The sequence below is a fragment of the Crotalus tigris genome, unplaced genomic scaffold (genome assembly GCF_016545835.1).
Source record: "Crotalus tigris isolate CLP2741 ecotype Arizona unplaced genomic scaffold, ASM1654583v1 scf7180000017765.3138416, whole genome shotgun sequence".
Classification (NCBI taxonomy): domain Eukaryota; kingdom Metazoa; phylum Chordata; class Lepidosauria; order Squamata; family Viperidae; genus Crotalus; species Crotalus tigris.
The window spans coordinates 1,612,321-1,640,121 of NW_024096620.1; the positions used below are offsets into that span (position 1 = coordinate 1,612,321).

At 41.1% G+C, this 27,801-nt stretch overlaps 1 protein-coding gene across 9 annotated transcripts in view; it reads right to left on the reverse strand.

Annotated features, from left to right (window-relative positions):
* DYNC1I1 (dynein cytoplasmic 1 intermediate chain 1) overlaps positions 1-27,801 on the reverse strand; it is a 252,049-nt gene that overhangs the window by 64,385 nt on the left and 159,863 nt on the right. For 8 of the 9 annotated variants that reach the window (XM_039341469.1, XM_039341465.1, XM_039341467.1 and 5 more), the window contains 2 exons: positions 19,308-19,441; positions 17,034-17,178 (listed from right to left, as the gene is read on the reverse strand). In XM_039341469.1, coding sequence (XP_039197403.1) covers positions 17,034-17,178; positions 19,308-19,441 — 279 coding nt within the window. Of the gene's footprint in view, positions 1-16,604; positions 16,750-17,033; positions 17,179-19,307; positions 19,442-27,801 lie in introns of all 9 variants that reach the window. The other variant, XR_005556459.1, reaches the window with a different exon arrangement.

The window sequence follows — 27,801 nt, forward strand, 5'->3', positions numbered from 1 at the left end:
GTGCTGGCGCGGGAAAAGTAACACATTTACCCGGGAAGCGTCTATATAAGAAGCTGGGAGGTTTGGGGAGCTGCTGAAGCCATCTACTTGTAAGCTGAACGCTGAATAAAGGAAACTGAGAACTTCAACTGCTTCTCGTGTCTGCTTCCCGCCAAGGACTCAACACTGGCGACGAAGGTGGGATGCCTTGCACTACCTGGAAAGGAAGAAGTGTAAGCTTACCCAAGGAGTCCTGAGCGGCGGAAAGGAACGGCGTCGACTCGGCAGCTGCCCGCCAATCCGGTGTGCATTCGGGGGTAGGCTGGCTGATAGACCCGTCTCCTGAAGATCTGAAGATGGCGAAAATCGGAAGGCTTTCGGAATTCGACGTCTCACATCCAGAGCGGTGGGAGTCATACGTAGCCAGGGTGGAGAACTACTTCAAGGCAAACCAAGTGAGGAAGAGAGCTTGAAGGCTGCCACCCTGCTTTGTGTTTGCGGTCAAGACGCCTTCGACATCGCAGAAAACCTTGCAGCACCTGTTCCAGTAGAGTCTGTCAGCTACGCAGATCTGAAGAAGCTACTGAAAGAGCACTTCCACCCCAAGATGTCCGTCATCGCATGGCGCCACACCTTCGAGCAGAGGGATCAACGGCCCGACGAGTCGGCCAAAGAATTCATCGCCGCATTACGGAAGGCCGCCAAGCACTGCGAGTTCAAAGACCTCGAAGAACGACTGAGGGACCGATTCGTGTGCGGGTTAAGGCATCGAGATCTACAACAGAGACTTTTCGCTAAAGAAGAACTGTCCTACCAAGATGCCTTAAGGGAAGTCACCGCAGAAGAAGCAGCAGGCGGCGCTATCAAGAACATGCGGCCGATCAGAAACAGTCCAGAGGTTGCATCCGTGCACCAGGAAGACGCCCAAAGGAACTCCGAGGAGGATCCGGACGAGGAAGTCGACCGTCTCCACCCCACGATGGAAGAAAAACAGAAGGGAAGCTCTTCAGCTCCGCTCAAGTGCATCGGCTGTGGAGGTCGCCACAGGAGAACCGACTGCAAGTTCCGCTCCGCTACCTGCCGGGCATGCGGCAAACAAGGACACATTGCAGCTGTGTGTCTGGGCCGACGAAAGGTACAACCTCAGGAAGAACTGCACCTGAAAGGTACCAGATTCCCCAGCCAGAATAGGGTAGGGTTTTGCGCTTCGCGAAGAAGCATCCTTAGGACAGGCACACACAAGCCAATTAAGAAAAAGCTGTCACTCAAGGTGAAGCTACAAGGGGTTCCATTATCTATGGAACTAGACACAGGGTCTGCCTTTCAATTATCTCCTTGCATACATTTAGGAAGATTTGTTCCGGTAGTGGAACTCAGGCCAAGTTAAGGCCTTCTGACATTGTGTTAACAGATTTTCAAAATTCAAGAGTGTGTGTTAAGGGGGAGGCCACCCTTAACGTGCAATACAAGAGTTTTGAAGGTCCACTAGACTTATTAGTAGTAGGGGGTGAACAAACGAGTCTCATAGGACTCGATTGGTTTGAGGCCCTGGGGATACACGTCACAGGACTCAACAGTTTACAAACACTCGACCTACAGGAAGTCTGCAAAGAATTTGCAGATGTTTTCAGCCCCCAGCTGGGCACATTCAAAGGACCCCCTGTGTCCTTAAAGCTAGACCCCCATTGTCACGCCTCTAAAGGCAAATGGGGACATTCGCATTTGTGCTGACTACAAATGCACTCTGAATAAGGCATTGCAGCAACATGCCTATCCTGTTCCTGTGGTCAGTCATTTCTGGCCTCCCTCAAGGGGGGGCGCGTTTTTGCAAAGCTTGACCTAGCTCAAGCGTATCAACAGCTGCCTGTTGATGATGATGCTGCTATAGCTCAGACTATTGTGACCCACAGGGGAGCCTTTTAAGGTAAAAAGGCTGCAGTTTGGAGTGAATGTCGCTCCTGGGATTTTCCAAAGCGTAATGGAAAACACACTATGGGGTATACCAGGGGTTTGCCCCTACTTTGATGATGTCTTAATTGCAGGAGACTCCACACACATTCTAGCTGAAAGGCTAAGGGCTGTTCTGTTAAGATTCAGGAAGTCAGGCCTCAAGCTCAAAAAAGACAAATGCAAGATTGGGGTGCCTTCTACTGAATTTCTGGGGTTCAAAATTGATGCTGCTGGGATTCACCCTGCTGAATCCAAACTGACAGCTATTTTAGAAGCACCTAGGCCAAAGTCCAAGGCCGAACTTCAGGCCTTCCTGGGCCTCCTGAATTTCTACAATTCTTTTCTTCCACATAAAGCTAGTATAGCTGAGCCTCTTCACAGGCTACTAGACAAACAAGCAGTGTGGCAGTGGTCACATACACATGAGGCTTGCTTTAACAAAGTCAAGGCCTTGCTCACTTCTAACAGTGTACTTGCACATTTCAATGAATCTCTTCCTGTGTGCATCGCATGTGATGCGTCCCCTTACGGGGTAGGAGCTGTCCTGAGCCACCTCAGGTCTGATGGAACTCAGGTTCCTGTTGCATATTACTCCAGAACATTGTCTTCTGCTGAGCGCAACTACGCTCAGATAGACAGGGAGGCTCTGGCTGTTGTCGCTGGAATTAAAAAATTCCACGATTTTCTCTATGGCAGGCATTTCACGGTCTTTACTGACCATAAGCCTCTGCTGGGACTGTTTACCACACGTAAGCAGACTCCCCAAATCATTTCCCCTAGAATGCTTAGGTGGTCTATTTTTCTGTCTGCATATGATTTTTCTTTACTCCACAAGCCTGGGAAAGAAATGGGCCATGCTGATGGCCTCAGTAGATTGCCTCTGCCAGTAGTAGAAGCTGACCCTGCGCCAGCTGTCAACATTCTATCAATCCAAGCCTTGCCCGAGCTCCCTCTTTGTGCCAGGGATGTTGCCGCTGAAATAGGTACAGATCACACACTTTCACGTGTCCGTTCCTGGGTTTTGTCCGGTTGGCCTGAGCACTGCCCTAGTCCTGAGTTTCAGAGTTTCTGGTCCAAAAGAAACGAGTTGTCCCTTTCTCAGGGTTGTCTGCTTTGGGGAAACAGAGTTGTCATTCCCACCTCAATGAGGACTAGGGTCTTAGAATCCCTCCACGAGGGTCATCCTGGCATTGTTCGTATGAAGGCTCTTGCACGCAGCCACTTGTGGTGGCCTGTTTTAGATAAGGATATTGAGGCTAAGGTGCATGCATGCCACCTGTGCCAACGATCTCGCCCAGAGATGCCCCAAGCTCCCGTGCATAAATGGGAGGAAACACAGTCCCCATGGTCTAGGGTGCACATTGATTACGCTGGACCCTTTCAGGGCCAGTTCTTCTTGGTCCTTGTTGACAGCCATTCAAAATGGCTTGAGGTTGTACCTGTCTCTTCCACCACCACTGCAAAGACTATTCAGGTACTGAGGGGGATTTTTGCTGCACACGGGCTGCCAGATGTCATCGTGTCTGACAACGGCCCTCAATTCACTTCCTCCGAAGTCCAAGCTTTCTTACAGGCTAACATGATTCGTCATGCCACGTCTGCACCTTTCACCCGTCCACCAACGGTATGGCTGAACGCATGGTGCGCATCACAAAGGACGCCTTGAAAAGACTCACCTACGGGGACTGGCATCACAGGTTGGCTGACTTTCTCCTTTCTTATCGCACCACACCGTCCACTTCTACAGGGAGAAGCCCAGCTGAACTTCGCTGGGGGCGTAAACTTACTACTAAACTTGACCGGTTGCATCCGGACAGACTGCCTTCATCTACCTCACATCCTAGGGCACCTAGACAACTACTTGTGGGTGCCCCGGTTTGGGCTCGCAATTACGGGCCTGGTCATACCTGGGTCCCCGCTTCTATTTCCAGGGTCACAGGTCCTCTCTCCTACGAGGTTGCCCTGGACAACGGTCGTGTCCTGCGTCGGCACATCGACCAACTCCGCCCTAGGCGGGACTTTTCAGATGAGACTCCTGGGTCTTTTCCAGGGGGGGAGGGGGACCCTTTGGAGCAAAGGGAAGGGCACGAGCTGCTGCCCATCTCCACTGATGGAGCCACAAACGGCCCATCCCAGGGTTCCGCAATTGCTCCGAAAAGGAATTCATGGAGCTTACCCACACAACAGGCACTCACGCCTACTCCAGCCAGGGAGTCACCCCGGGGGCATACTCACCTTCCACACACATCACACAGCACTCCAGTCACGGAGGATACCCGGGGGCATCCCAACAAATCATTCCCCGCAAGAGAGCTGGCACACAATCCCCAAGGTTGGCCTGACCTTACCCCAAATTCTACAGGGGGTCAAACATACAGGGAGGTGGTCGAGGAACCAAGTCCCGACTACAACACCTCTAGCCCAAATCAGGGAGTAACTGAGTTTTGGGAAAGTACAGAAACCCACACAAGCCCGGACACAGAACGGGGTTCAGGGAATGGTCAGCCTCCTGACAGGTCTTGGACGGACCTAGGAGGTTCAACAGAGACGCCCAGCAGTGGCTATCACTTCAAGGGGCCCGAGGGTCTACAGCTAGGCAGGTCAACCAGGTCACAAAGTGACAGAAGCCCTGGCCTGACGAGCCCGGTGGGCAAGCAAGCAGGCCAGGCATCGGGGCACAGTCCTTGGAAGGCACCAAGGCAAAATAAGGAGAACAGGCTCACATCTCCCTCCAGTCAGGGAACTCATGCTAGTAACCCAGAGCTGAGAAGGTCACAGAGAGCAAAGAAGTCTCCTAAATACTTAGAGGATTACATAACATTGCTGGCTAAACAAAAGCCAGGTAACGATAGGAGCACTGAGAAGCAGAACACTGTATAAAATAAATGTTTATATGTTGGTAATAGTTTTAGCCCGGGGGAAAGGGGTGTTATGTCCCGAGCCTTGCAAACGGCTCGGGCGTTTGCAGGCAGTCCCGGGCAGGTGCAAAGCTGCCCGGGACCAGACAGGCTGTCGCCAGCGCCGTGCGCATGCGCGGGTGCTGGCGCGGGAAAAGTAACACATTTACCCGGGAAGCGTCTATATAAGAAGCTGGGAGGTTTTGGGAGCTGCTGAAGCCATCTACTTGTAAGCTGAACGCTGAATAAAGGAAACTGAGAACTTCAACTGCTTCTCGTGTCTGCTTCCCGCCAAGGACTCAACACTTTTCTTGCAATTTTCCAAGATCATTTTGTCTATTAGGAGTTGATCTTTTGTTCTTCTGCTATTGGGGCGGTTTCCTTTCTGCTCAGGTGGAAAGAGATTGTTTTCAACTAGATGCTGTTGTACTGCAATGCTCAGCCAACAGTCCTGAATCTTGTAACCCATTTTTCACCAGATATCCAGGAACTCCAATATCTAGTGCAGACCTTGTTAACCCGGGCGACATCCGAGCCGGTACGGCATTCTGAAATTTACGTCTCACCATATTTTTTATGGGAGAGACACTCTTTGTCTGACTCCTCTGATGAATAATAATAATAATAATAATAATAATAATAATAATAATAATAATAATAATCCCCCAGTGAGGCACTACCTTGACGTGGTTGTGGGGCTTGTGTACTCTGAGGAAGATGAGAGCTATGCTAGAGGTTCAACCATACTGGACAGGTCTCATCAGAGGAGTCAGACAAAGAGTGTCTCTCCCATAAAAAATATGGTGAGACGTAAATTTCAGAATGCCATACCGGCTCGGACGTCGCCCGGGTTAACAAGGTCCGCACTAGATATTGGAGTTCCTGGATATCTGGTGAAAAATGGGTTACAGGACTCAGGACTGTTGGCTGAGCAACCAGGGCCAGCAGCTGCAGAACTACTGGAAGAAAAGGTGTTTACCCGTCGCAGATACACAGTGATGGAAAACAAAGAAATAATGATCTGTTACTACAGATCAAGTCCAACAAGAAGAGGATATCTAAAACGAATGCACCAGTTCTGGAAAGAACAACATCCAGAATCAGAAATAACAGAACAGAGACTAGCAGATCAACGCCGATTTATAACACGAAATAAAGTATTCACAGAAACAGAATTGGACGAACTGCAAAGGTTTACCCAGGGCAAAGAAATCAAAGCCTTACCAGAAGTAATTCAGAATGTAGAGGCAAACCAGGGGGAGTTGGCAGTGAAGGAATCTAGCAGAGATATACAACTGTTCTCATTTGGAAACCAGGCACCTCTTCCTCAGGAAGAACAAAACCCTCTAACTAAAGAAATAAAAGAATTGAAACAAAGAATAACTGAGCATCTAGAACAGCACAAAAACAACAGAATAAGGCTACCTGCATTGAAGCTTGTTCCAAAGAAACAGCTAGCACAAGCATTAAAAGATGCAAATACTGCAATATCAAGTATAAGCACCAATTCACTGCAAGAAACAAACCAACTAATGTACAGCACAGCTGCAGTTATAACAGAATACCTGGGATGCAAAATCAACAAAGAAGAAAAACAAACAAACAGTGCACCAGAAAAATGGAAGGTTAGACTAGAAAATAAGATCAGCAAGTTAAGATCACATGCAAGCAAGCTAGAACAGATGAAAGAAAAGAAGCTGAAGAACAAGAAGACCAAAGAATACCTAATCAAGAAATACCACTTAGAAACAAGGAAGATCAAGGAAGCACTGGAAATAATAAAGCAACAAATAACAGCTATAGCCAGGAAAATCAGTAGATATGAAGCTCGAATTGCAAACTATAGGCAGAACCTCCAATTTCAATCCAATCAGAAACGTTTCTACCAATCCATCAATGGAGAAACTGCAAGGAATCAGTCAGTACCTGACAAGGAAGAAACAGTGCAGTTCTGGAAGCAGATATGGGATAACCCAAAGAAATACAACAAGGATGCGGCTTGGTTAAAAGAGGTGGATGCAAATAAAACAGAAGTTGAAATGAAAGAACTAGTAATAACAACAAAAATGGTAGAAAAAAGAGCAAAGAAAATCAAAAATTGGTCAGCACCAGGTGAAGATGAACTGCATGGGTTTTGGTTGAAACATCTAACTGTTATACACCCACTCATTGCCAAACAGTTCAACAATATACTACAAGGAGGAGAAATTGAAAAGTGGCTAACAACTGGGAAAACCTACCTAATAATGAAAAATCCAGCAAAAGGGGCAACACCAGGTAACTACAGGCCAATTACCTGCTTACCAACAACTTTCAAATTACTAACTGGTGTAGTAGCTGATGCAGTGCAACAGCATCTAGTTGAAAACAATCTCTTTCCACCTGAGCAGAAAGGAAACCGCCCCAATAGCAGAGGAACAAAAGATCAACTCCTAATAGACAAAATGATCTTGGAAAACTGCAAGAGAAGGAAGACCAACCTGAATGTGGCATGGATTGACTACAAAAAGGCATTTGACTCTCTGCCACATGATTGGATAATAAAGTGCCTAGAAATAACAGGAGTCAGTAGAAACATCAGAAAATTTGTGCAAAGATCGATGGCACAATGGAAGACACAGTTGCAGATCAATGGTGAGAGGCTGGGAGAGGTTAATATCAAGAGAGGAATATTTCAAGGAGATTCATTATCACCATTACTATTTGTTATTGCACTGTTTCCTCTGTCAACAATACTGAATAACTCAGGACATGGCTATCAAACATCAAAAACATCTGCCAGACTATCCCACCTCCTTTATATGGATGATCTGAAGCTGTATGGAAAAACATCATCTGAAATAGAATCGCTGCTCAACACTGTCCGTATATATAGCCAAGATATTGTAATGGAGTTTGGCTTGGACAAATGTGCCACACTTACTATCAAACAAGGAAAAATAGTGAAAACTGAAGGAATCAAGATGCCCCACGAAAATAACATTAAGAGTCTGGATGAGGAAGAGTACTACAAATACTTGGGTATCCTTCAAGCTGACAACATCAAGCACACTGAAGTCAAGAAAAAGATTAGAGGTGAATACATCAAGAGAGTGAAGAAGATCTTAAAATCCAAACTCAATGGAGGAAATACCATAAAGGCAATCAACACCTGGGCAATCCCAGTCATTAGGTACACAGCTGGAATAGTGGACTGGACTCAAGCAGAACTAAAAGCAATGGATAGGCAGACCAGAAAAATAATGACAATGAATCATGCCCTTCATCCACGCAGTGACATTGATAGACTTTATCTACCAAGGCAAATAGGTGGGCGTGGAATGCTACAAGTACATCAGATGGTTGAAGAAGAAAAAATGGCTTTGGAAGAATATCTGAAGAACAATGATGAAGATGCACTGAAATTAGTATATCAGGAAGGCTTACTAACTACTGGAGAGACCAAACTGGCCTACAAGAAAGACCAAATGAAGAACAGAATAGAGGCATGGGAAGACAAAGCACTACATGGCCAATACATGAAAAAAATAGCTGGGAAAGCAGATAATAATAAAACCTGGCAATGGCTAAGAGCAGGAAAATTGAAGAAAGAGACCGAGGGACTAATTCTGGCTGCACAAGACCAAGCCTTAAGGACAAATGCATACAAAGTCAAAATTGAGAAGACAGCAACAGACAGTAAGTGCCGCCTATGCAAAGAAGCTGAAGAAACAGTGGACCACTTGGTAAGCTGTTGCAAGAAGATTGCACAGACTGATTACAAGCAGCGGCATGACAAAGTAGCAACAATGGTGCATTGGAAGATCTGCAAAAAATATCATTTGCCTGTAAGCAAAAACTGGTGGGATCATAAAATAGAGAAAGTCATAGAAAATGATAAAATTAAACTGCTCTGGGACTTCAGAATTCAAACAGACAAGCACCTGCAACATAACACCCCAGACTTAACAATTGTCGATAAGAAAGACAAAAAAGTCTGGATAGTGGACGTGGCAGTGCCTGGAGATAGCAGAATAGAAGAGAAAGAACTGGAGAAGATAACAAAATACAAAGACCTACAAATAGAAATAGAAAGACTGTGGCAAAAGCAAGCAAGGGTAGTACCAATAGTCATAGGCTCCTTGGGTGCAATCCCAAAACAACTGGAGCACCACTTGAACACCATTGGCATTGACAAATTCGCTATTAGTCAATTGCAAAAGGCGGCCTTATTAGGAACTGCTTCCATCCTGCGACGATATCTGTAATACCATCAAACATCCACATCTGCCTATCCCAGGTCCTGGGTAAGGACTCGATAGGTAGACAAAATGCCAAATCCAGTCTGAACATCTGGCTGACTGTGCGATGATCGATAATAATAATAATTATTATTATTATTATTATTATTATTATTATTATTATTATTATTATTATTATTATTATTATTATTATTATTATTAGGGACCTAAACACTTCGAATGTGTGAAAAGGGCATCCAGTTTTGGAGATAATTCATACTGTTCATTTGTGAATGATAAATAGGAGATTTGATTGGAGTAAAAGGAAACATAGATATCTCATGCTTCTAAGTGGGTTCTATACCATGTATCTAAGCCCTTTTGTATTGCTGACTACAGTAAAAAAGATTGAAAAGTCATTTGTAAAAGTACATAGATTTAGGGGCATTTGCTCTTTACATGAGTTATAGAATTTTAAATCAAACTAACAGTCTGATAAACATTCAGCTTTATCTTTTGTGCATATTGCTCCTAGAGAAATTAAACTGATTTTAGTTTACATACTTTTGGAAAACAATTTTCCCAATAAAACATTTTTATGCACCCATTTATGCATCTATGAATGTTCTACATCAGTGGTTCTCAACCTGTGGGTCGCGACCCCATTTGGGATCAAACAACCATTTCACGGGGGTCACTAAACAACACAGTCTGCCATTTTTTCCCCTTTTCCTTAGCTGTGCTACTCCCTCTTATTCTATTGGCTTTTGAAAGCCAATAGAATAGACTCTGTTCAAGAGACTCTATTCTATTGGTGTTCCAAAGCCAATAGAATCTACTGGCTTTCAAAAGGCAATAGAATAGACTCTCTTGAATAGAGTCTAATTCTATTGACTTTCAAAAGCCAATAGGAATTGTCCAGGCTGTCTCTGCCCTGCTAAGCCCGCCAAAAGTCCCAGTCTGCAAACGGTGCTGAAAGTTGTCTGCAGCTAAGGTGAGCTTTCTGGACGTTTCCACCCCTCCCTGCTGAGCAAATACTAAATGTAAGTAAAAGAGGGCCAGGGGTGGGAGGTGGGAGGCCAGCGGGCACAGGGAAGGTTGCTGGCGCGCATGAGGCCCGGAGGGTGGCTTATCTCCCTTGGGCTGGGCCAGCTGGTGGCCCACCCGGTGGTCGCACTGCACCCTCGCTGCCACGTGCCATGGCTGCCCAGGAGCACCTGGGCCTGCCTGCCTCCACACCGAATGTGCGGTGGCCAAGGTAAGGCTAGCGGGGCAGCGGCGGGCATGGGGAGGGTTGCTGGTGCGTGTGGGGCCTGGTGGGTGGCTTACTTCCCTTGGACTTGGCCAGCTGGTGGGCCAGCCGGTGGTCTCGCTGTGCCCTCGCTGCCGCGTGCCATGGCCACCCAGGAGCGCCTGGGCCTGCCTGCCGCCGCACCAAACGTTCAGTGGCCAAGGTAAGGCTAGCGGGGCAGCGGCGGGCATGGGGAGGGTTGCTGGCATGCGTGGGGCCCGGCAGGTGCCTTACCTCCCTTGGGCTGGGCCATCTGGTGGCCCCAGCCAGTGGTCAGCCTCCACCATCGCTGCCGCTTGCCAGCTACGCCTCGGCTGGCGCAGGGAGCAGCACCACACATGCGTTGTGCTCCCGGGCCAAGGTGGTTGCTGGGCAACGGCCCATGTGTAGCTGCAGGAGAGGAGGCGGAGCGTGCATGCCTCCTCCTGCCCCGCCTGCAGGGAAATGCAGGTAGTCCTCGACTTACGACCATATGGTTGGGGTCGTAGCATTAGGAAGGTTGCGAACCACTGTTCTACATCTACTTGTACATCCATAAATGTTATTCAAATATTCTGGTAATATATGTACATTATAAAATGCAGAGATGTATATTTTGAAGTTCATACTTTTTTTCCTGCATATTTTCCCCAAACAATTTTTTCGTTTTATTTTAAAATTTTCTATCAAAATATTCAGTAGAATCTGATTTACTTAGTAAGTAAATAGAAGATAGAGACCAGAAAATCAAAATGCCCAAGATAACCTATAATAATATTTTGCATTTATTTTAAGGTAGAGAGTTTTTATTCCTGAAATTTCTAGAAAGATGTATATTATATAATTTTTAACTCAGGAGGCTTAAGCTTTTTACAGTTATCTTTGTTGAATATCAGGATAATCATAAATGCGGCCTCCTTAGAATTTATTTATCAAATATATATGCCACCTGCTCAAGATTGAGTCAATCTTCCATCCTTCCAATCTGAAGACCCAGATTGCTGGGGGCAGTATGCTGACTTTGTAAACTGTTTAGAGAGAGCTGTAAAGCACTGTGAAGTGGTATATAAGTTTAGGTGCTATTCTTATATCCATCTCACAGACTCTCAGAAATGTATAGTAATTAAACATTTGAAATAAGATATTCAAAGTAGTGTTAAAACAATTAAATTTATAATGCCAAAAAACAAACATCTATTAGTGAGTCAAACTGAACAATTACCATTATGACCCCTGAAATAAAACTGCCAGAAAATCATAATTTTCTGATTTTGGTGTTTCTGCTGGTTTTACCTTGCTAGTTGTGACCGACTTTAGGATGCGGCGCTCATCTCCATTTCTTAAGCCAAAGAGCAGCATTGTCCAGAGATGTTTCTACAGTTATGTGTTCAGCGAAACATGGAACACTGTTACCTTCTCACGTAGTTATATACCTATTCATCTACTTGCATTTGCATGCTTTCAACCTGTTAAGTTGGGAGAAGCTGGGACAAGTGATGGGAGTTCACTCTGTCTTGCAGCACTTGAGTCTCGAACTGCTGAGCTGTAGAACTTTAACAATCTGAGACTCAGCATCTTGAGCCACCGTGAACCTAATAGTAGGGGGTGATCTAATTTCTTCCTCATCCTCTATAGTTCACCAGCCAGAAAGATGATCAGCAATTTTTTCCATGATATGTGAATCCAACAGGTCAGTCCTAATTAGAAGAGGTAGCCTTGTTGGTACATCAGTGCCAATCCATGTAGGATTTTGAAAGCTGACACCCAGCACTTTGAATTGCATTTGGGAGCTAATAGGGACTCTTTTACTGATAAAATAAATCAAAGGAAAAGATTACCAAATATTACTATTCTCCAATAGGTGTATGTGTTCATGTGAGTATTGAACATTCATATTGTTCTTTGGCAGAATATAGAAATCAACTAAACCAGGGGTGTCAAACTGCTGGCCCAAGGGCAGGACACGTCACCAGGAAACCGTGCCAGCAATGGGAAAAAAGCTCCAATACGTCACGCAACGTCATGTAACATCACAAGTTTGACATGTCTGAACTAAACTAATGAGAATTACCTTAAGTTTCTCTAATTTGGCAAAATAAGCCAAAAGGAATGAGGGCTCTCAGGATGCTATTTTTGCATAACAGCTGTTCTAAGAACACAACAGGTGAAATCACTTCCCAAATGTGTAGCACAACATAGAAGAGCAAACCCTCAGGACAAGATTCAGAAGTCCATCTGCATTTGAAAGACAAAGATCACTCTTTTGAAGACAGCAAAGGCCACATCTTGGATAGAGAGGATCACTGGTTTGAAAGAGTGATAAAAGAGACCATTTATGTTACAATGAGCAGCCCTCTCTCAAGAGAGGGAGAAGGATAAGACACCACCTATCTCCCATCTACAATGCAGCTTTTGCTGCGGTTCCAAGAAAGATTCCATTCCCATTTGCACTCTGACACAGGTGACCTTGAGGGCACAGATAAACCCCCAAGTGACCTCAAGAGCTCTTAGGGAAAGTGCTAACAACCAGATGACTGCAAAGAAATATGATCCTTTCAACCGGTCCCCCCCCCCACACACATCCTGTCAGAATGAATGCTTCTATTACTCCCACCATCCTCCTGCCAGAACTGATGAAGCTTCTTGGATGAAAAGCTAAACGTCTTTTTCCTCAAGGAAAAAACAGTCCAGCTGCCTTTTGAAAAAGCAGCTTTGAGACAACTATGATCTGGATGACTGAGAATCTCCACAAACATACAGATGTGCTGAGACATTTCAACTTTTCTTATTAGCACAATAATCCATTCTGGAAAGGGATAGGTAGCTGCAGGCAAGCCAATGTTATGAATAACCATATAGTATTGTTTGCCTTGCATTGTGTAGGAATGTTGTGTCTTACTAAGGTGAAACTTAGATCACAGAAGAATCAAACAAGCATCTGTTTGATTCTATCTGTTTGAATTATTTTGTTGAAACAAAGTAAGAGAAAAAAAATATATTAGGAGGAAGGATGCATGAGTATAAAGCAAACATGTGCTTACTTTGGGAATACCAATTGACCACGATGGTGCAAGTGGGAGTTAGAGGAAATTAATTTAAGAAGAAAGAAAAAAAATCAAAGGCAAAACTTCCTTCCAGTCCTACTGTACCTGACCACATGGAAGAAACCACATTTAAGAGTCCAAGCATCTCTCTCTCTTCTTAAGTTTTACCAGAACCCCTCCCCCAATAAGGAGCAGAAGCAATGGAAAGCAAAAGATTAGTCACTATTACTTTATGTCATCCACTTAGACAGAGAAAAAGAACAGGAAAGTTATGGCAATTGTGTTTAAGGAGAAATGGATTATTATTTGAACTATGTGACAAAATATTGTAAGACCGTGATATATTTTTCAGTAAGCCATATCATTTAACATGCTGTTAAATGTTTCTTTCTATTTAACATACAGAAACACATAGAAATCCTTAGCAAAGTCAGAGGTTGAACCTTGGAAAGGCTGCAGCAAGTATGAAGAACCTAACCCTAGCCTCACTGACATCATGGGAATTTCTTCTCAAAGCAATATTTCAGATGAAGGCTTTTTCCTCAGTATTGGAAGGCTGTTTTTCCACAGATGCTGTAATTCTAATTACTCAATCCCTAACTAGTTGATGCAATTTATTTATAATAAAAAAACAGTGCATAGCCAGGGGATAAAAGAAGACAAAGAAAAGTCTCTTTGAAATTTCCTTTCTTCCCTCCCTTCCTTATATTTGGAGCAATCAGTTGTTAAGGAAGTCCTCCCCAAATGTATGACCTTCTTTCCCATGGTTGTTAAGCAAATAATTGCAGTTATTAAATGAATCACATGATGATTAAACAAATGTGGCTGCACTCATTGACTTCGTTTGTTGGAAGATCACAAGTAATGATCATATGACCCTGGGAAGCTGCAACTATTATAACTATGTGCCAATTGTCAAGCACCCAAATTTTGATCATGTGACTGTAGGGATGCCATGACCGTTGTAAGTCCGAGGGCCGGACTTACTTCTTCAATGCCATTCTAATTTTGAATGATCACTAAATGAATGGCTGTTAAGTTGCAAACTACCTGTAGAAGCCTCAATGCATGTAATATCACATCTATTTTAACTGTTTTATTTTTCTTAAACAATGACGTACAGTAATATCATTCAATACTTTTTCCCTTGTCTTTGAGTGTCTCTTTTATCATATTATCATTTCATCCATCTAGTTAATCCTAGTCCATTTCTTTTCCATGTAGTCTCTCCTCTATCTTTAAATCACAAACTTAAATGATATTTCTTATCAATTTCTGCATAGATCAATTCAAAGATACTCTCTGGGAAGTAGTGGAAGACACATGAGACAACATAAGCATATTGTATCATAACAGTGAGCTTAGAAATATGTACCTATACTGAAGTGAAAACTAAACATTGAGGAATAACAATAACATATTTAACAGTTTAGTATAGCTCGTGCAGTAAAATCTAAAATATTGCTAACAGTTTCAATATTAATATTGTATTGTACACTAAATTTATATATATTATAGGATAAATGTGTTTGAATATACAGTATATTTTCCATAGTACTGAATGTAGAATTAATGGGTGAAAACAAGCAGTAAAAATCGCATTTTGAAACCCTGTTCGGACTTGTTCAGTTCCCTGGAGCAGATATATTCTTTTTGATGCATGGCAGAATAAAGAGATACTCTGATAAAACAATGTCTAAGAGATGGAAATCTGTTTTTTTCTTCATGTGGAATAGTATAATTCTCCTGTATGATAACAGGGTACACAGCATAGGGATTGTTGCACGTTAACACTAGCTAATAATCCTTGGTATCTATTAGTGAACAGATGGTCTTTAGAAAAGAGTTTACATGTTCAAAGCACTAATGCACTGAAGTCTCAGCTAATACCAGGATATATCCTGATTTGGGGGGCATTTTAATTCAGCTTTCATGGGTGTGCTATGATCTCATGATTCAGTGATCAAAATTACATTGGCTTCATAGACTAAAATTGCACCCTAGGCAACAAAAACAGGCACATTTAAATAATCTATGTCAAGAATTAGCATTTTACAGTTATTATATGCTTCAGAACAACTTGTCTTTCCCTGAATTATATATTACTGAAGCACTTTCCTACGTTCCTAAAGATTATGGATTCTAGGTACTGCTGTTAGAAGATTAATATTTTGCAGGGATCTAAGAGTTCTTTCCCATGATAGTACTGCTTTGGATCTTGGAGATATGCTATAATTAAAAAGGTTCATGTAATGGGTCTCTCTTGATATCCCATGTCTTTGGGAAAAAACTAGAGTTGGGTGATTGAGCATAACTTTTATATAGAAAGGCTTGTAGTTTACATTTTGGTATCTTGTAGTAGGTCTTAGTACAACTTCAGTCAAAAGCCATGAAAAGCTGCTGCTAAGCATTTCCTTCCATTTTTCGCCTAGTCAGGAAAGATTCAGGAAATATTTGCTAGATAATTATATTCAGCACTTGACTTCTATGATTTACAAATGCAGACTAGCATTCATCTTAGACTGAGAACTTATATTCATAATAAAATGTAACAATATTAATATTAATAATGACCAGCACTAGCATTGCTACACAGTAGTGTGCAGCAACCAGCATCTGACATTATCCAATGTGAAGTGATCAGTACTTCATTTCAGGAGTATGCAACCAGTCTGATTATTTAACATCTGATCTTCCAAAAGCATTTAGCAAAATTTATATTAACTTCATGTATTCATTCATTCAATCAAGCGAATTACTATGGTCTTTTTTTAACCTTCTGAATTTGGAATATAAAGAAAAATGTCATATTAAAATCCAAGTTCAACTTTGGAAAATTTATTTTGCTTTGAAATAGACAGAGATTTATACCAACATACAAATTTAAGTGTCTATCAACACTTTCATAAATACTGTAAAATATCAAGTTATTTAAATTCAAGTTTTTTGTATTTCTAATACAATAAATTTTAATTTAAATCCAGATTTCAATGAATGGCCTTATACAGCTTCCCATATCTCAGCTTCTATTTGCAGTGATATTATAATGTGTTAACCAAATTCTTATAGCTTACTAACATCAAATATTATATACTATAGGCAAGCTCAGGCGTTGTCCTTATAGAAATACCAACAGTTAGAATAACTGGGTTTCCTCCCCAGTGCATAACATGGGTGGAGGGATTTGGATGAAGCTCATCCCTTTTTCCTCAACTCTGTGTGCTTACTTCTACATCATAGTTACCTTATATGAATGGAAACTTTTTCTTAAGCATCAGTGCAGCTGAAAATGGTACCCTCTTCTGGCCTGCATTAACATACTATTGCTTCTGATCCAACAATTCTGAGTTCTGGAGGAATAGTTAAGATGAGTTGGGCGGGGGGAGAAACTGCAAGAATGTTGGATAAATAAATAAATATGTGAATGTGTGAGAAAGACAGCAAGGGGGGAAGGAAGCTAAATAGTCTTCTGGGTACACTTATTTTTAATCCAGAAACTACTGTAAAATAGTTCAGAAAAAGTTATCCTACTAAGGTATCCCTGGGGAAACATTATCTATTATATCAGGTATAACGCTGTGAGATGAATACAGTACCATCCATTTTTGCTTAGTCCTGTCAGTTGATGAAGAGGACAGAGACTAAAGAAAGCCTCCTGAATATCAGTTCTTACCTTTGTGGTCCACAATTTGACAGTCCAATCAAATGATGATGTAACAAACAGATGAGAGAAATCAATTGGACCCACTGCCATGTGGCAGTTGATTCCTGTTACTGGGCCCTGGTGAGCTTCAAAAACTTCTCCAATTCCTGCTTTACTGTAGAAAAAACAATACATTCATTTAGGAAACCTTCATAGTTTTTCTCATTGAAAATGCTATGATATAAACATTCCATTTTCAAAATCAGCAAGACTAAAATCACCTGTTCTTGCTAAGAAGTTGGGTAACAGCTAAAGGTTTTAGTGTATATCAGCGGTTCTCAATCTGTGAGTCGCGACCCCATTTGGGGTCGAACGACCATTTCACGGGGGTCGCCAAACAACACAGTCACCATTTTTTCCCCTTTTCCTTAGCTGTGCTACTCCCTCTTATTCTATTGGCTTTTGAAAGCCAATAGAATAGACTCTATTCAAGAGACTCTATTCTATTGGCGTTTGAAAGCCAATAGAATCTATTGGATTTCGAAAGCCAATAGAATAGACTCTCTTGAATAGAGTCTAATTCTATTGGTTTTCAAAAGCCAATAGGAATTGTCCAGGCTGTCTCTGCCCTGCTGAGTCCGCCAAAAGCCCCAATCTGCAAACGGTCCTGCAAGTTGTCTGCAGCTAAGGCGAGCTTTCTGGATGTTTCCACCCCTCCCTGCTGAGCAACTACTAAATGTAAGTAAAAGAGGGCCAGGGGTGGGAGGTAGGCCGGCGGGCACAGGTAGGGTTGCTGGTGTGCGTGGGGCCCAGCGGGTGGCTTATCTCCCTTGGGCTGGGCCAGCTGGTGGCCCAGCTGGTGGTCGCCCTGTGCCCTTGCTGCTGCATGTCATGGCCGCCCAGGAGCGCCTGGGCCTGCCTGCCTCCACACCGAATGTGCAGTGACCAAAGTAAGGCTAGCAGGGCAGCGGCAGGTGCAGGGAGGGTTGCTGGCGTGCGTGGGGCCCAGCGGGTGCCTTTACCTCCCTTGGGCTGGGTCAGCTGGTGGCCCAGCCGGTGGTCGGCCTACGCCATCGCTGCCGCTTGTCAGCTACACCTCGGCCGGTGCAGGGAGCAGCACCACATGCGCGGCACTCCCGGCCGAGGCAGTTGCTGGGCGACAGCCCATGTGCAGCCACAGGAGAGGAGGTGGAGTGTGCGTGCCTCCTCCTGCCCCACCCACAGAGAAATGCAGGTAGTCCTCAACTTATGACCACATGGTTGGGGTCGCGGCATTAGGAAGGTTGAGAACCACTGGTGTATACTGGGCCTGAGATACATTCATAAAAGCTCTGGTTTCCTTTTTTGAATAGTATATTATGGCTTTTTCAGCTTGACTGCCTGAAAAAGTCATAAAATATATTATTGTCTGGACTGTATGTCTAGTGTCTGGACATATATATCATTCAAGTGCAGAAGAACCACCATCTTATTGCACTGCTAAAATTTCTATAAATAAGTCTGCAGCTATTTAATAAAATATACAGAACATCCCAAATAGCAGACTTTTTGTGATTAAAAAGAACAGCTAATGATTGTAAGAAAATTAAGAAAGTTCTAAAAAAGGAATAGTTCATGAGCATATTTCACTTACGAACTAAAACTTATTATTTGCTAGTCATCTTTGGAAACTTTATTTTAAAAAGCAGTATATAGGTTTTATTGATATATATACAGCATATAGGTTTTACTGATATACTGATCATCTGGTATATTTCTCTTCCCAACACAAACAGCAGTTATGGAGATAAGCAAGACTTTCAAAATTTCATAAGAACAAATTCAGCCAGTATAATGAATGGTTTTGTAGCACTTTAAAAACAAATCATTGAGAACCAATTCATATTAGTGGTTTTGAGCCAGTTACTCTCTCAGCCCAACCCACCTCACAGGGTTGTTGTGGGAAAAATAGAAGGAGGAAGACATGTTGAATATATTTGCTGAAATGAGTTATTTATAAGAATAATAAAAGTGATATGATACATAGAATGATAGGTATGTAGGTAGATAGATAGATAGATAGATAGATAGATAGATAGATAGATAGATAGATAGATAGATAGATAGATAGATATGGTAAATAAATGGGAGAGAGAGAGAAAACGTAAAGTCAGAATTATTTAAAAAACTGCCTGAAGGCATTAATACTGGAAGACCTGCTTGATCTTCAGCCATTTTACCACACTTCACATTGTAAGCTACAAAATGCCATAAGCACAATTATATAGCCAAAAAAAGGGGGTGGGTGGATAGGAGAAAGGGTACCTTCCATGGCGACAAGCTGTGTAGACAGTGCCTTCTTCACTTCCAACTACAAAGTTGTTAACATCTCCAGTTGGGAAAGCCATTCCAGTAACTGCCACTGGCTTGGATTTATTATATACTAGTTCCATACTCTCCTAAAATAGGTTAGAAACATTTTTTTTCAATTGGTTGTCTCTTGAGCACAGTAAGGTTGGAACAAGAGAAGGAAGTAATGAAACTCCTCCAGCTGGAAGAATCTACCTGCAGATTCCTAAGGACCTAATAATATTAAAAAGTATTGCTTTCCTCTAGGAAGCCTAGAGGAAAGGATGAAGTAAGTCTTTTTCTTTACTTCCAAAAATTCTCTGCAGATCATTCGTTTATGCTACTAATTTTATTTGTTTCTTGCTTCAGTATTGAGGTTTAGTGGTGAGGAAAATGGAATGGAATCTCTATGGTTCTGAGGAAATCATAGTTTTTCTCCCTTCTACCTACAAAAATCTTCTTACAGTAGAGGTGACACTAATTATCAAAGTAAATTGCAGCCTCATTTAAATCTCTGAAACAGCATTTAAATCTATGTTGCTAATATAATAATCTCCATTTGTGATGTTCTTGCACCCAAAATCTTACTTTGGGAATTCACAATTCCCTTCATGTTTATCTTATGTGTAGCTCCTGAGCCTTTGCCTATAGGTATAAGAAACTGCATCATCCCCGTATAGGATTACCTCTTTAACATGGAAATGATCCATTAGTTCCCTAGTTGGAAGGGAACAGCCAATTTTACTATCTAATCTAACTAATCTTAAGCATAGGCCTAATCTAATCACCCATTGACTCTCAGGTCATTTACAAAAGGTAGTAACTCTTTCACAGTAAAATAGGCTTCTATAGGATTTTGCGCAGTAGCACAGCAGCTGAGGGCTCTGCACCCTATGGCCAATTTCTGCCTGTTAGGGGAACCTAACTGGGCCTGAAGTCACCCCAGAGAGGCAACAAAGAAGGAAGAAAGCTGACTGCGGAGAAATGGCAGTTGATCCGGTTGTTTGGGGAAAGCTCTCCAGAAACCAGCAGGAGAAAGATTAGGCTTAACTCCAGAGTCTAGCCCAAGCTACAATCAGCCGAAGCCCAAAAGCACTATTTTAAACTGACTGTAAACAACATTCTTGGAACTACCATATTTTCCGGCATATAAGACAACTTTCTAAACCATGCAAATCTTCTCCAAAGTCGGGAGTCGTCTTAAACACCCATTCGTCTTATATGCCGGAAAATGCCATATTTTCCAGCATATAAGACGACTTTCTAACCATGCAAATCTTCTCCAAAGTCGGGGGTCATCTTATATGCCCAGTTGTTTTATACGCCAGAAAATACGGTAGGTAAGAACATTGATTTTCTCTCTCCTACTTGATAATTGATTTCCTGGGGGAAAAAAAATCCAATTAGCAAAAAGCCTCTGAAAGTGAGAAGGAGCAGGATCTTTGCTACACCCTCCTACAGACGGAAGCAGTGAATTAAACTTTTTATGGGGGACAGAAATATACTGAAATGAAATGAATATAAGATCTAAAACTGGATAAGTTTAAAATTGGTGGAATCTGTTAAGATTTTCTTTTTAAATCATGAAAACAGAAGACAGCAATTGTTTATTTTGAAAACTGAAAAACAATTTGTTGCTGACATCTAGTAGTGGATAAAAATATACAATAGTAGTTGCTCCAATACAGGAACTGCCAAAGCCCAGAAAAAGATAACTTGTCTTTGTGACCTTCAATGCCTTAATAACAGAGAACAGCTGTGACAAAAAAAAAAAAAAAACATTTTGGCCTACCTACAAAGTGAGAATTACAAACTTTAGAAAAAAAATTAACCTTTCTAAATTATAAATACTTACTCAAATGTGATTCTAAAGCTGTTTGCAGAGAAAGGAAAACCCTGATTTTTGGCTATCATGGAAAACCAGAGATCTGCAGAAAGAATACATCAAGAAAAAACAAACACTTTCCAGGAGGAGATGTATGCTATATTGCAACTAATTCAAACAACAACAATCTTAAACCATGAGGAAATTAAAAATAACTTTGAAAATAATAATAATAATAATAATAATAATAATAATAATAATAATAATAATAATAATAATAATAATAATAGTAAGTCAATTCCAAAAGGCGGCCTTAAAAGGAACTGCTTCCATCCTGCGACGATATCTGTAATACCATCAAACATCCACATCTACCTATCCCAGGTCCTGGGTAACGACTCAATAGGTAGAAAAAAATGCCAAATCCAGTCTGAACATCTGGCTGCCTGTGCGATGATCCATAATAATAAAGTTGGAAGGGACCGTGAAGGTCATCTAGTCCAACCCCCTGCTCAGGCAGGAAACCTATACCATTTCTGACAAATGGCTGTCCAGTTTCTTCTTAAAAACTTTCAGTGTGGGAGCATTCACCACTTCTGGAGGCAGGTTGTTCCACTGGTTAATTGTTCTAACTGTCAGGAAGTTTCTCCTTAGTTCTAGATTGCTTCTCTCTTTGGTTAGTTTCCAACCGTTGCTTCTTGTCCTGCCTTCAGGCGCTTTGGAAAATAGCTTGACTCCATCTTCTTTGTGGCAGCCTCTGAGATATTGGAACACTGCTATCATGTCCCCCCTCATCATTCTCTTCGTTAAACTAGACATACAGCAACCGTTCCTCATATGTTTTAGCCTCCAGTCCCCTAATCATCTTTGTTGCTCTTCTCTGTACTCTTTCTAGAGTTTCAATATCTTTTTTACATCGTGGTGACCAAAACTGGATGCAGTATTCCAAGTGTGGCCTTACCAAGGCATTGTAAAGTGGTATTAATACTTCACGTGATCTTGATTCTATTCCTCTGTTAATGCAGCCCAGCACTGTGTTGGCTTTTTTGGCAGCTGCAGCACACTGCTGGCTCATATTTAAATGATTGTCCACTAGGACTCCAAGATCCCTCTCACAGTTACTACTATTGAGCAAGGTACCCCATATACTATACCTGTACATTTGGTTTTTCTTGCCTAAATGTAGAACCTTGCTTTTTTCACCATTGAATTTCATTTTGTTAGATAGCGCCCAGTGTTCAAGTCTTTCCAGATCCTCCTATATCCTAATCCTGTCTTCTGGAGTGTTGGCTATTCCTGCCAGCTTGGTGTCATCTGCAAATTTGATGAGTTCCCCATCTATCCCCTTGTCCAAATCATTAATGAAGATGTTGAAGAGCATTGGACCCAGAACAGAGCCCTGGGGCACCCCACTACACACTTCCCTCCATGTAGATGCAGTTCCATTGAGGATCACACACTGAATACGGCCAGTCAGCCAGCTATGGATCCATCTGGTGGTGATGTTGTGTAACCCGCATTTTTCTATCTTATCAAGTAGTAGGTTGTCGTCTACTTTGTCAAATTACTGAAGTCCAAGTAAATTATATCCACAGCATTCCTCTGGTCCACTAATTTTGTCACTTGGTCAAAGAATGAAATAAGATTTGTCTGGCATGATCTGTTTTTGGCAAACCCATGTTGGCTTTTAGTAATGACTTGGTTTGCCTGTAGGTGTTCGCTGATTCGTTGTTTATCTTTTCCAGAATCTTCCCAGGTATTGAGGTCAGGTTGAAAGGTCTGTAATTTCCTGTGTCCTTTCCCCCCCTTTTTTGAAGATGGGAACTACATCAGCTCTTTTCCAGTCCTCTGGTAGTTCCCCAGTGCTCCAGGATCTTTGAAAAATATAGTTCAGTGGTTCTGAGATCACATCTGCCAGTTCCTTGAAAACCTTGGGGTGCAATCCATCTGGTCCTGGTGATTTGAACTCATCTAGGCTGGACAGGTGTTCACTTACCATTTTCTTGCCTATCTTAACTTGTATTTTTATTTTGTTTTTTTATGGCACTATTTTTGATAGGTTGGTTTGTTTTTTCCCTTTGTGTAAAGACAGATGCGAAAAATGAGTTAAATAGTTCTGCTTTCTCCCTGTTGCTTGTCACCTTCTTGCCACTTTCACCCACTAATGGATCAATTGTTTCCTTCACTTTTTTTTTGTTTTTTACATGTTGAAAGAAACTTTTTTTTGTTATTTTTGACTTTGGTTGCAAGCCTTAGTTCATTTTGAGCCTTGGCTTTCCTCACTTTGTCTTTGCAGGCTCAGACTATTTGCTGATATTCTGACTTTCCACTTTCTATACTTGTCCTTTTTATCTTTCAATTGATCAGAGAGTTCTTTATGCAACCATGCTGGTTTCTTTTGAGAGCTGTTATTTTTCCTCTTTGTTGGTATTGTGCTAGACTGGGCCTTTATTACATCTCCAATTTAACTTTACAAAAAAAAACCTCTCAGAAAATAAAAATAGAGATTGAGCAGATAAAACAGACAACTGAATATAAACCAGAGGAAAGAGATTTAAAGATAGAACCTAACAATAGAAGGAAGTATAACTTAACCCAGGTGGAAAAAAATTGCAGGAAATACTGGATATGGAAAAGATAACTTATACTCTAAGATCACAAAATAAGTCTGAGGGCAAGAAAGAAGACTTGACAAAATGGATTACAGAGTTGTCAGGAGAGCTACAAAAACTTGAGAGACAAAAAATGATAAGAGAAATTAAGAGAGAAAGAAAGGAAAAGATCTTCAATGAATACGAAGGGGCAAAATGTTTCCATAAAAACATCTTACTTGATTTGCCTTTTATACCTACAATAATATTTATAAGACTATGGGAAGAGTCTGATTCAGTGGAGCATATCGATCAAGAAAGATGTTTGGCAAAAAAAAAAAGGCTAAAGTGAGAATTAATAAATTAGATGATTGGATTTATCGGAGCGAATAAATTTAAATTAAATTAATTTAAAAATTAAACATCTTGTTGGAATATTCATGAACAGGAAGAGTCATGTGGTAACTCAGTCAGCCAATGTGAAGAAAGTGCTACTGAGTCTGTGCAAAAAGAGTATTGAGTTAGGAGCTGGATTTCCAGTCTCTGGGTTTGTCTCTGGTCTGTCTCTGTAAGAAGTCTTCATTAAGCTATGTTGCTGTAAAGAAGAATGGTATTGTAAATATTTTTATATAAATATAAAGTTATTTGAATCAGCTAAATGCAGTCAACTGTGAGATGACTGGTGATTTATTTTTCACCAATAGAGAAATTAAAATTCTCTAACAGGTTATGGGCCCAGAGCTTACTAAGGACTGCATTGTAATTTAAAGCTGGAAGAAATTGCCTGTATTTAGAAAGTAAAAGAACAAGGCAGAATTAGCAGAATGGCTGCAATGGAATTTAAGGAAAGCTGTGTGCCTCGTTTGGGCCAGAAGAATTACATTGTGTGGGCTGCTAAAATGGAATGTTTGCTCAAAGCTAAAGAGCTGTGGTACATTGTAGAAAATCCACCACAAGTGTTTGCAGCAGTTGATCAGAAAAGTCATGATATAAAGTTATTTGAATCAGCTAAATGCAGTCAACTGTGAGAGCTTCTGATTTATTTTTCACCAATAGAGAAATTAAAATTCTCTAACACATCTGTTTGAATATGGTTAAAGAAATAGAAAGATTTCTATTAACCAAAGAATTTTAGTTTAAGAGCGATGAGCCCCTTAAGTAACATAGTATTTTTTCTCTTTTTTTTTCTTTTGTTTTTTGACATGAGATATATAAAAATGTTGGGATGGTTTATATACAGGAAATGTTTTAGAACAGTGATGGTGAACCTTTTAAAAACCGAGTGCCCCAAAACTGCCCCCCACCCCACCACCCTGGCCTGACCCAGCTCTGCCCCCCATCCTCCGCCCTGCCTGCCCACAGGACCACTCACTGCCTCCAGGGCCCACCATAGATTGCCCAGGCAGCCCAGTAGTGCTATGGCAGCCAAACCCTCTGCCTGTGCCCTGCAGCATCAACTGCATGATGGGGTGTGAGGGCAGACTCTTGTCTACGCTGCCTGGCTGCCATGTCCTTGGTTGTGCGGCTCCATGTGGGCCATGCTCGAGGGTGATTCTCCTTCAGGGGGGCTGCTGGAGAGGAGGGGGCCATGGGGGGAGGCAAGCTGGGGCAATGGCATGTGTGCCCACAGAGAGGGCTCCGAGTGCCGCCTCTGGCACCCGTGCCATAGGTTCGCCACCACTGTTTTAGAAATTTAAGTGTAATTGATCTTGAGAAAATTTAAATGGATAAAAATGTTTTGAATACATCTACAAGATTAGATAATTGGATTTATTAAATGAAATATTTAAAGATTAAACATTTGTTTGAATATGGTTAAAAAGAAGAGAAAAATTCTGGTTATAAATGTACATTAGCCTAAGGGAGACATGTATTTTAAGTAGTACACTATCTTCTTATTTCTTTTTCTTCTTTTTTTTAAGATATGAGAAATGTAAAAGTGTTGGGATGGTCTGTATGAGGAAAAAGATTTAATTAATATTTAAGTGTAATGAACTTTGAGCAAATTTTAACCGGTAAGAATATTTTGAACAAATTTAAATAAGAATTTTGTAAACAGGATCTATGATGAGGCAATCAAGATGATCAGTTAGAAAAGAAGCTTTATATTGATGTGGTTATTATTTGCAGAAATATTAGAATAATGTCTATATTTAATTGTTATTTATCAAAATAATAAGAATTGTATCAATTTAAGGTTGGCAAAAGAGAATATTATTGGAAGAAGAGAAAATCAAGCAAAGCTACTATGTGGATTATAGAATTGTAGAAACTAATTTTTATTGGCTGTTTTTAAATATAAACCCAAACAATACATTGTTTACCAAATATTAAGGTGATTATGTTAAAAAAATCAATAAAATATATTTTTTAAAAATAGGCATCTATAATTTTCTTTATACATTAACTTAGAAATTTTGATATCTTTGGGATCACTTTCCCTCTATGTTCTGAAATCCCTAGACATAAATGTGACTCTCCTGGTGACTGGACTCCTGTAAGTAAGCCTATCAGACTCCCCAAATCTTCTAATTTCTCCTTTACCTTTTCCCATTCTACCCAATCTTTCCTCTCAGTATCCCCCCAAAGCTGCTCTTCTCTCTCTTTTTTAATTAAAGTTTTTCCTCTTGCTGTTGCTTCAACATTCCTTTAATAATATTGGTCTAATTACCCTAACCTAGTCCCTTTTTGAATGTGCAGTTTTTCAGAAGGATGAAGAAAGGCATTCTCCTAGATCTGACTTAAGAAAAATTTGGTTCAAGAGGTAAAAGCACTGGAATTTGGGAAGTGACAATGTCATCTTGAGATTCCAGACACTGCTTAAAGAGAAATGCACCATAGTTATACATGCAGATAAGCTAAAAGAAGATCCAGTTTCAACAAGGGAGAAAATCTAAGGTACTTAACTGAATATATAAGTCATAATTTGAAATATCTACTGGACCCAATTTATAAGCTGCTGATGAAGTCTAACTGAGAAATGGAAAAAGTTAAAGCTATACTGAAAGTACAGATGTAGCACAATCATTCAGAAATATTACAGAAGAATAAGAGACAATGGTTTTAAATTATAAGGAAGTAGACTTCCTTGTACACTTTGGCTGGATAGAAAAAATGTTTTTATATGTCAGCCTTTTGAGACAGTCCAGACCAAATAATGTCCAAGAAATGCCATATTACCTTTACTGTAAGCTTACAGCAACAGAATCATACAAGTCTGAAATAACTTCTTCCCTTCCTTCCTTTTACTCTCCCAAATACCTAGTTAGATAATTGCCCAATTCTTTCCAATCCCTACAGTCGAGGAGTATACTCAGTCTATAACTATAATATGTATTATATTATTCTTCTCTTTCCTAAGCAAAACCCCTAAGCAAAGTTTCCTATTTTGTAGTTTTTGCTAGAGCTGGCACTGCTCATCTCTTTAATTTTTATCTATTTCTTAAGTTCTGTTTCAATATTGTACTAAATGCACCACTTTACTGAGTATATTTTCTGACTTTCAAATGGAATACATACATACATACACACACAAAACACAGAGAGAGAGAGAAAGGGGAGAGAGAGAGAGAGAGAGAGAGAGAGAGAGAGAGAGAGAGAGAGAGAGAAACTCATAAAACTGCAATGTAGTCTAAAATGTTCTAGAGAACAAAAGTTTCCACTCCAGCAAGAAAACATTCCACACTCTCTCACCCCTCTCATGTGAATGATAAAAGATCTATCCATTTCATCATCCCACCAATTGGTGCTCTACTCACTGACTAATGCCTTTGAATGCAGCCCAGTTTTTTTTTTTTTTTTAAAAAAATAGTACTTATCCCTAGGCACTACATGAACCTAATTCAATATGAGAGACAAACGTAAACCTATCCACTCTGTCTGTCTTAGATTTCTCTGTTCTTCATTAGTTCAATAAATTTGTGTAGCTTGTTCATTTTTGGTATCAGAGTTAGAGAGAATAAATTTTTTAAAGTAATGGACTATTTTACAAAGGAGGAGGAATTGTTTTCTTTCTATGATTTATGTTATTTTCATCTAAAGAATAAATCTTCAG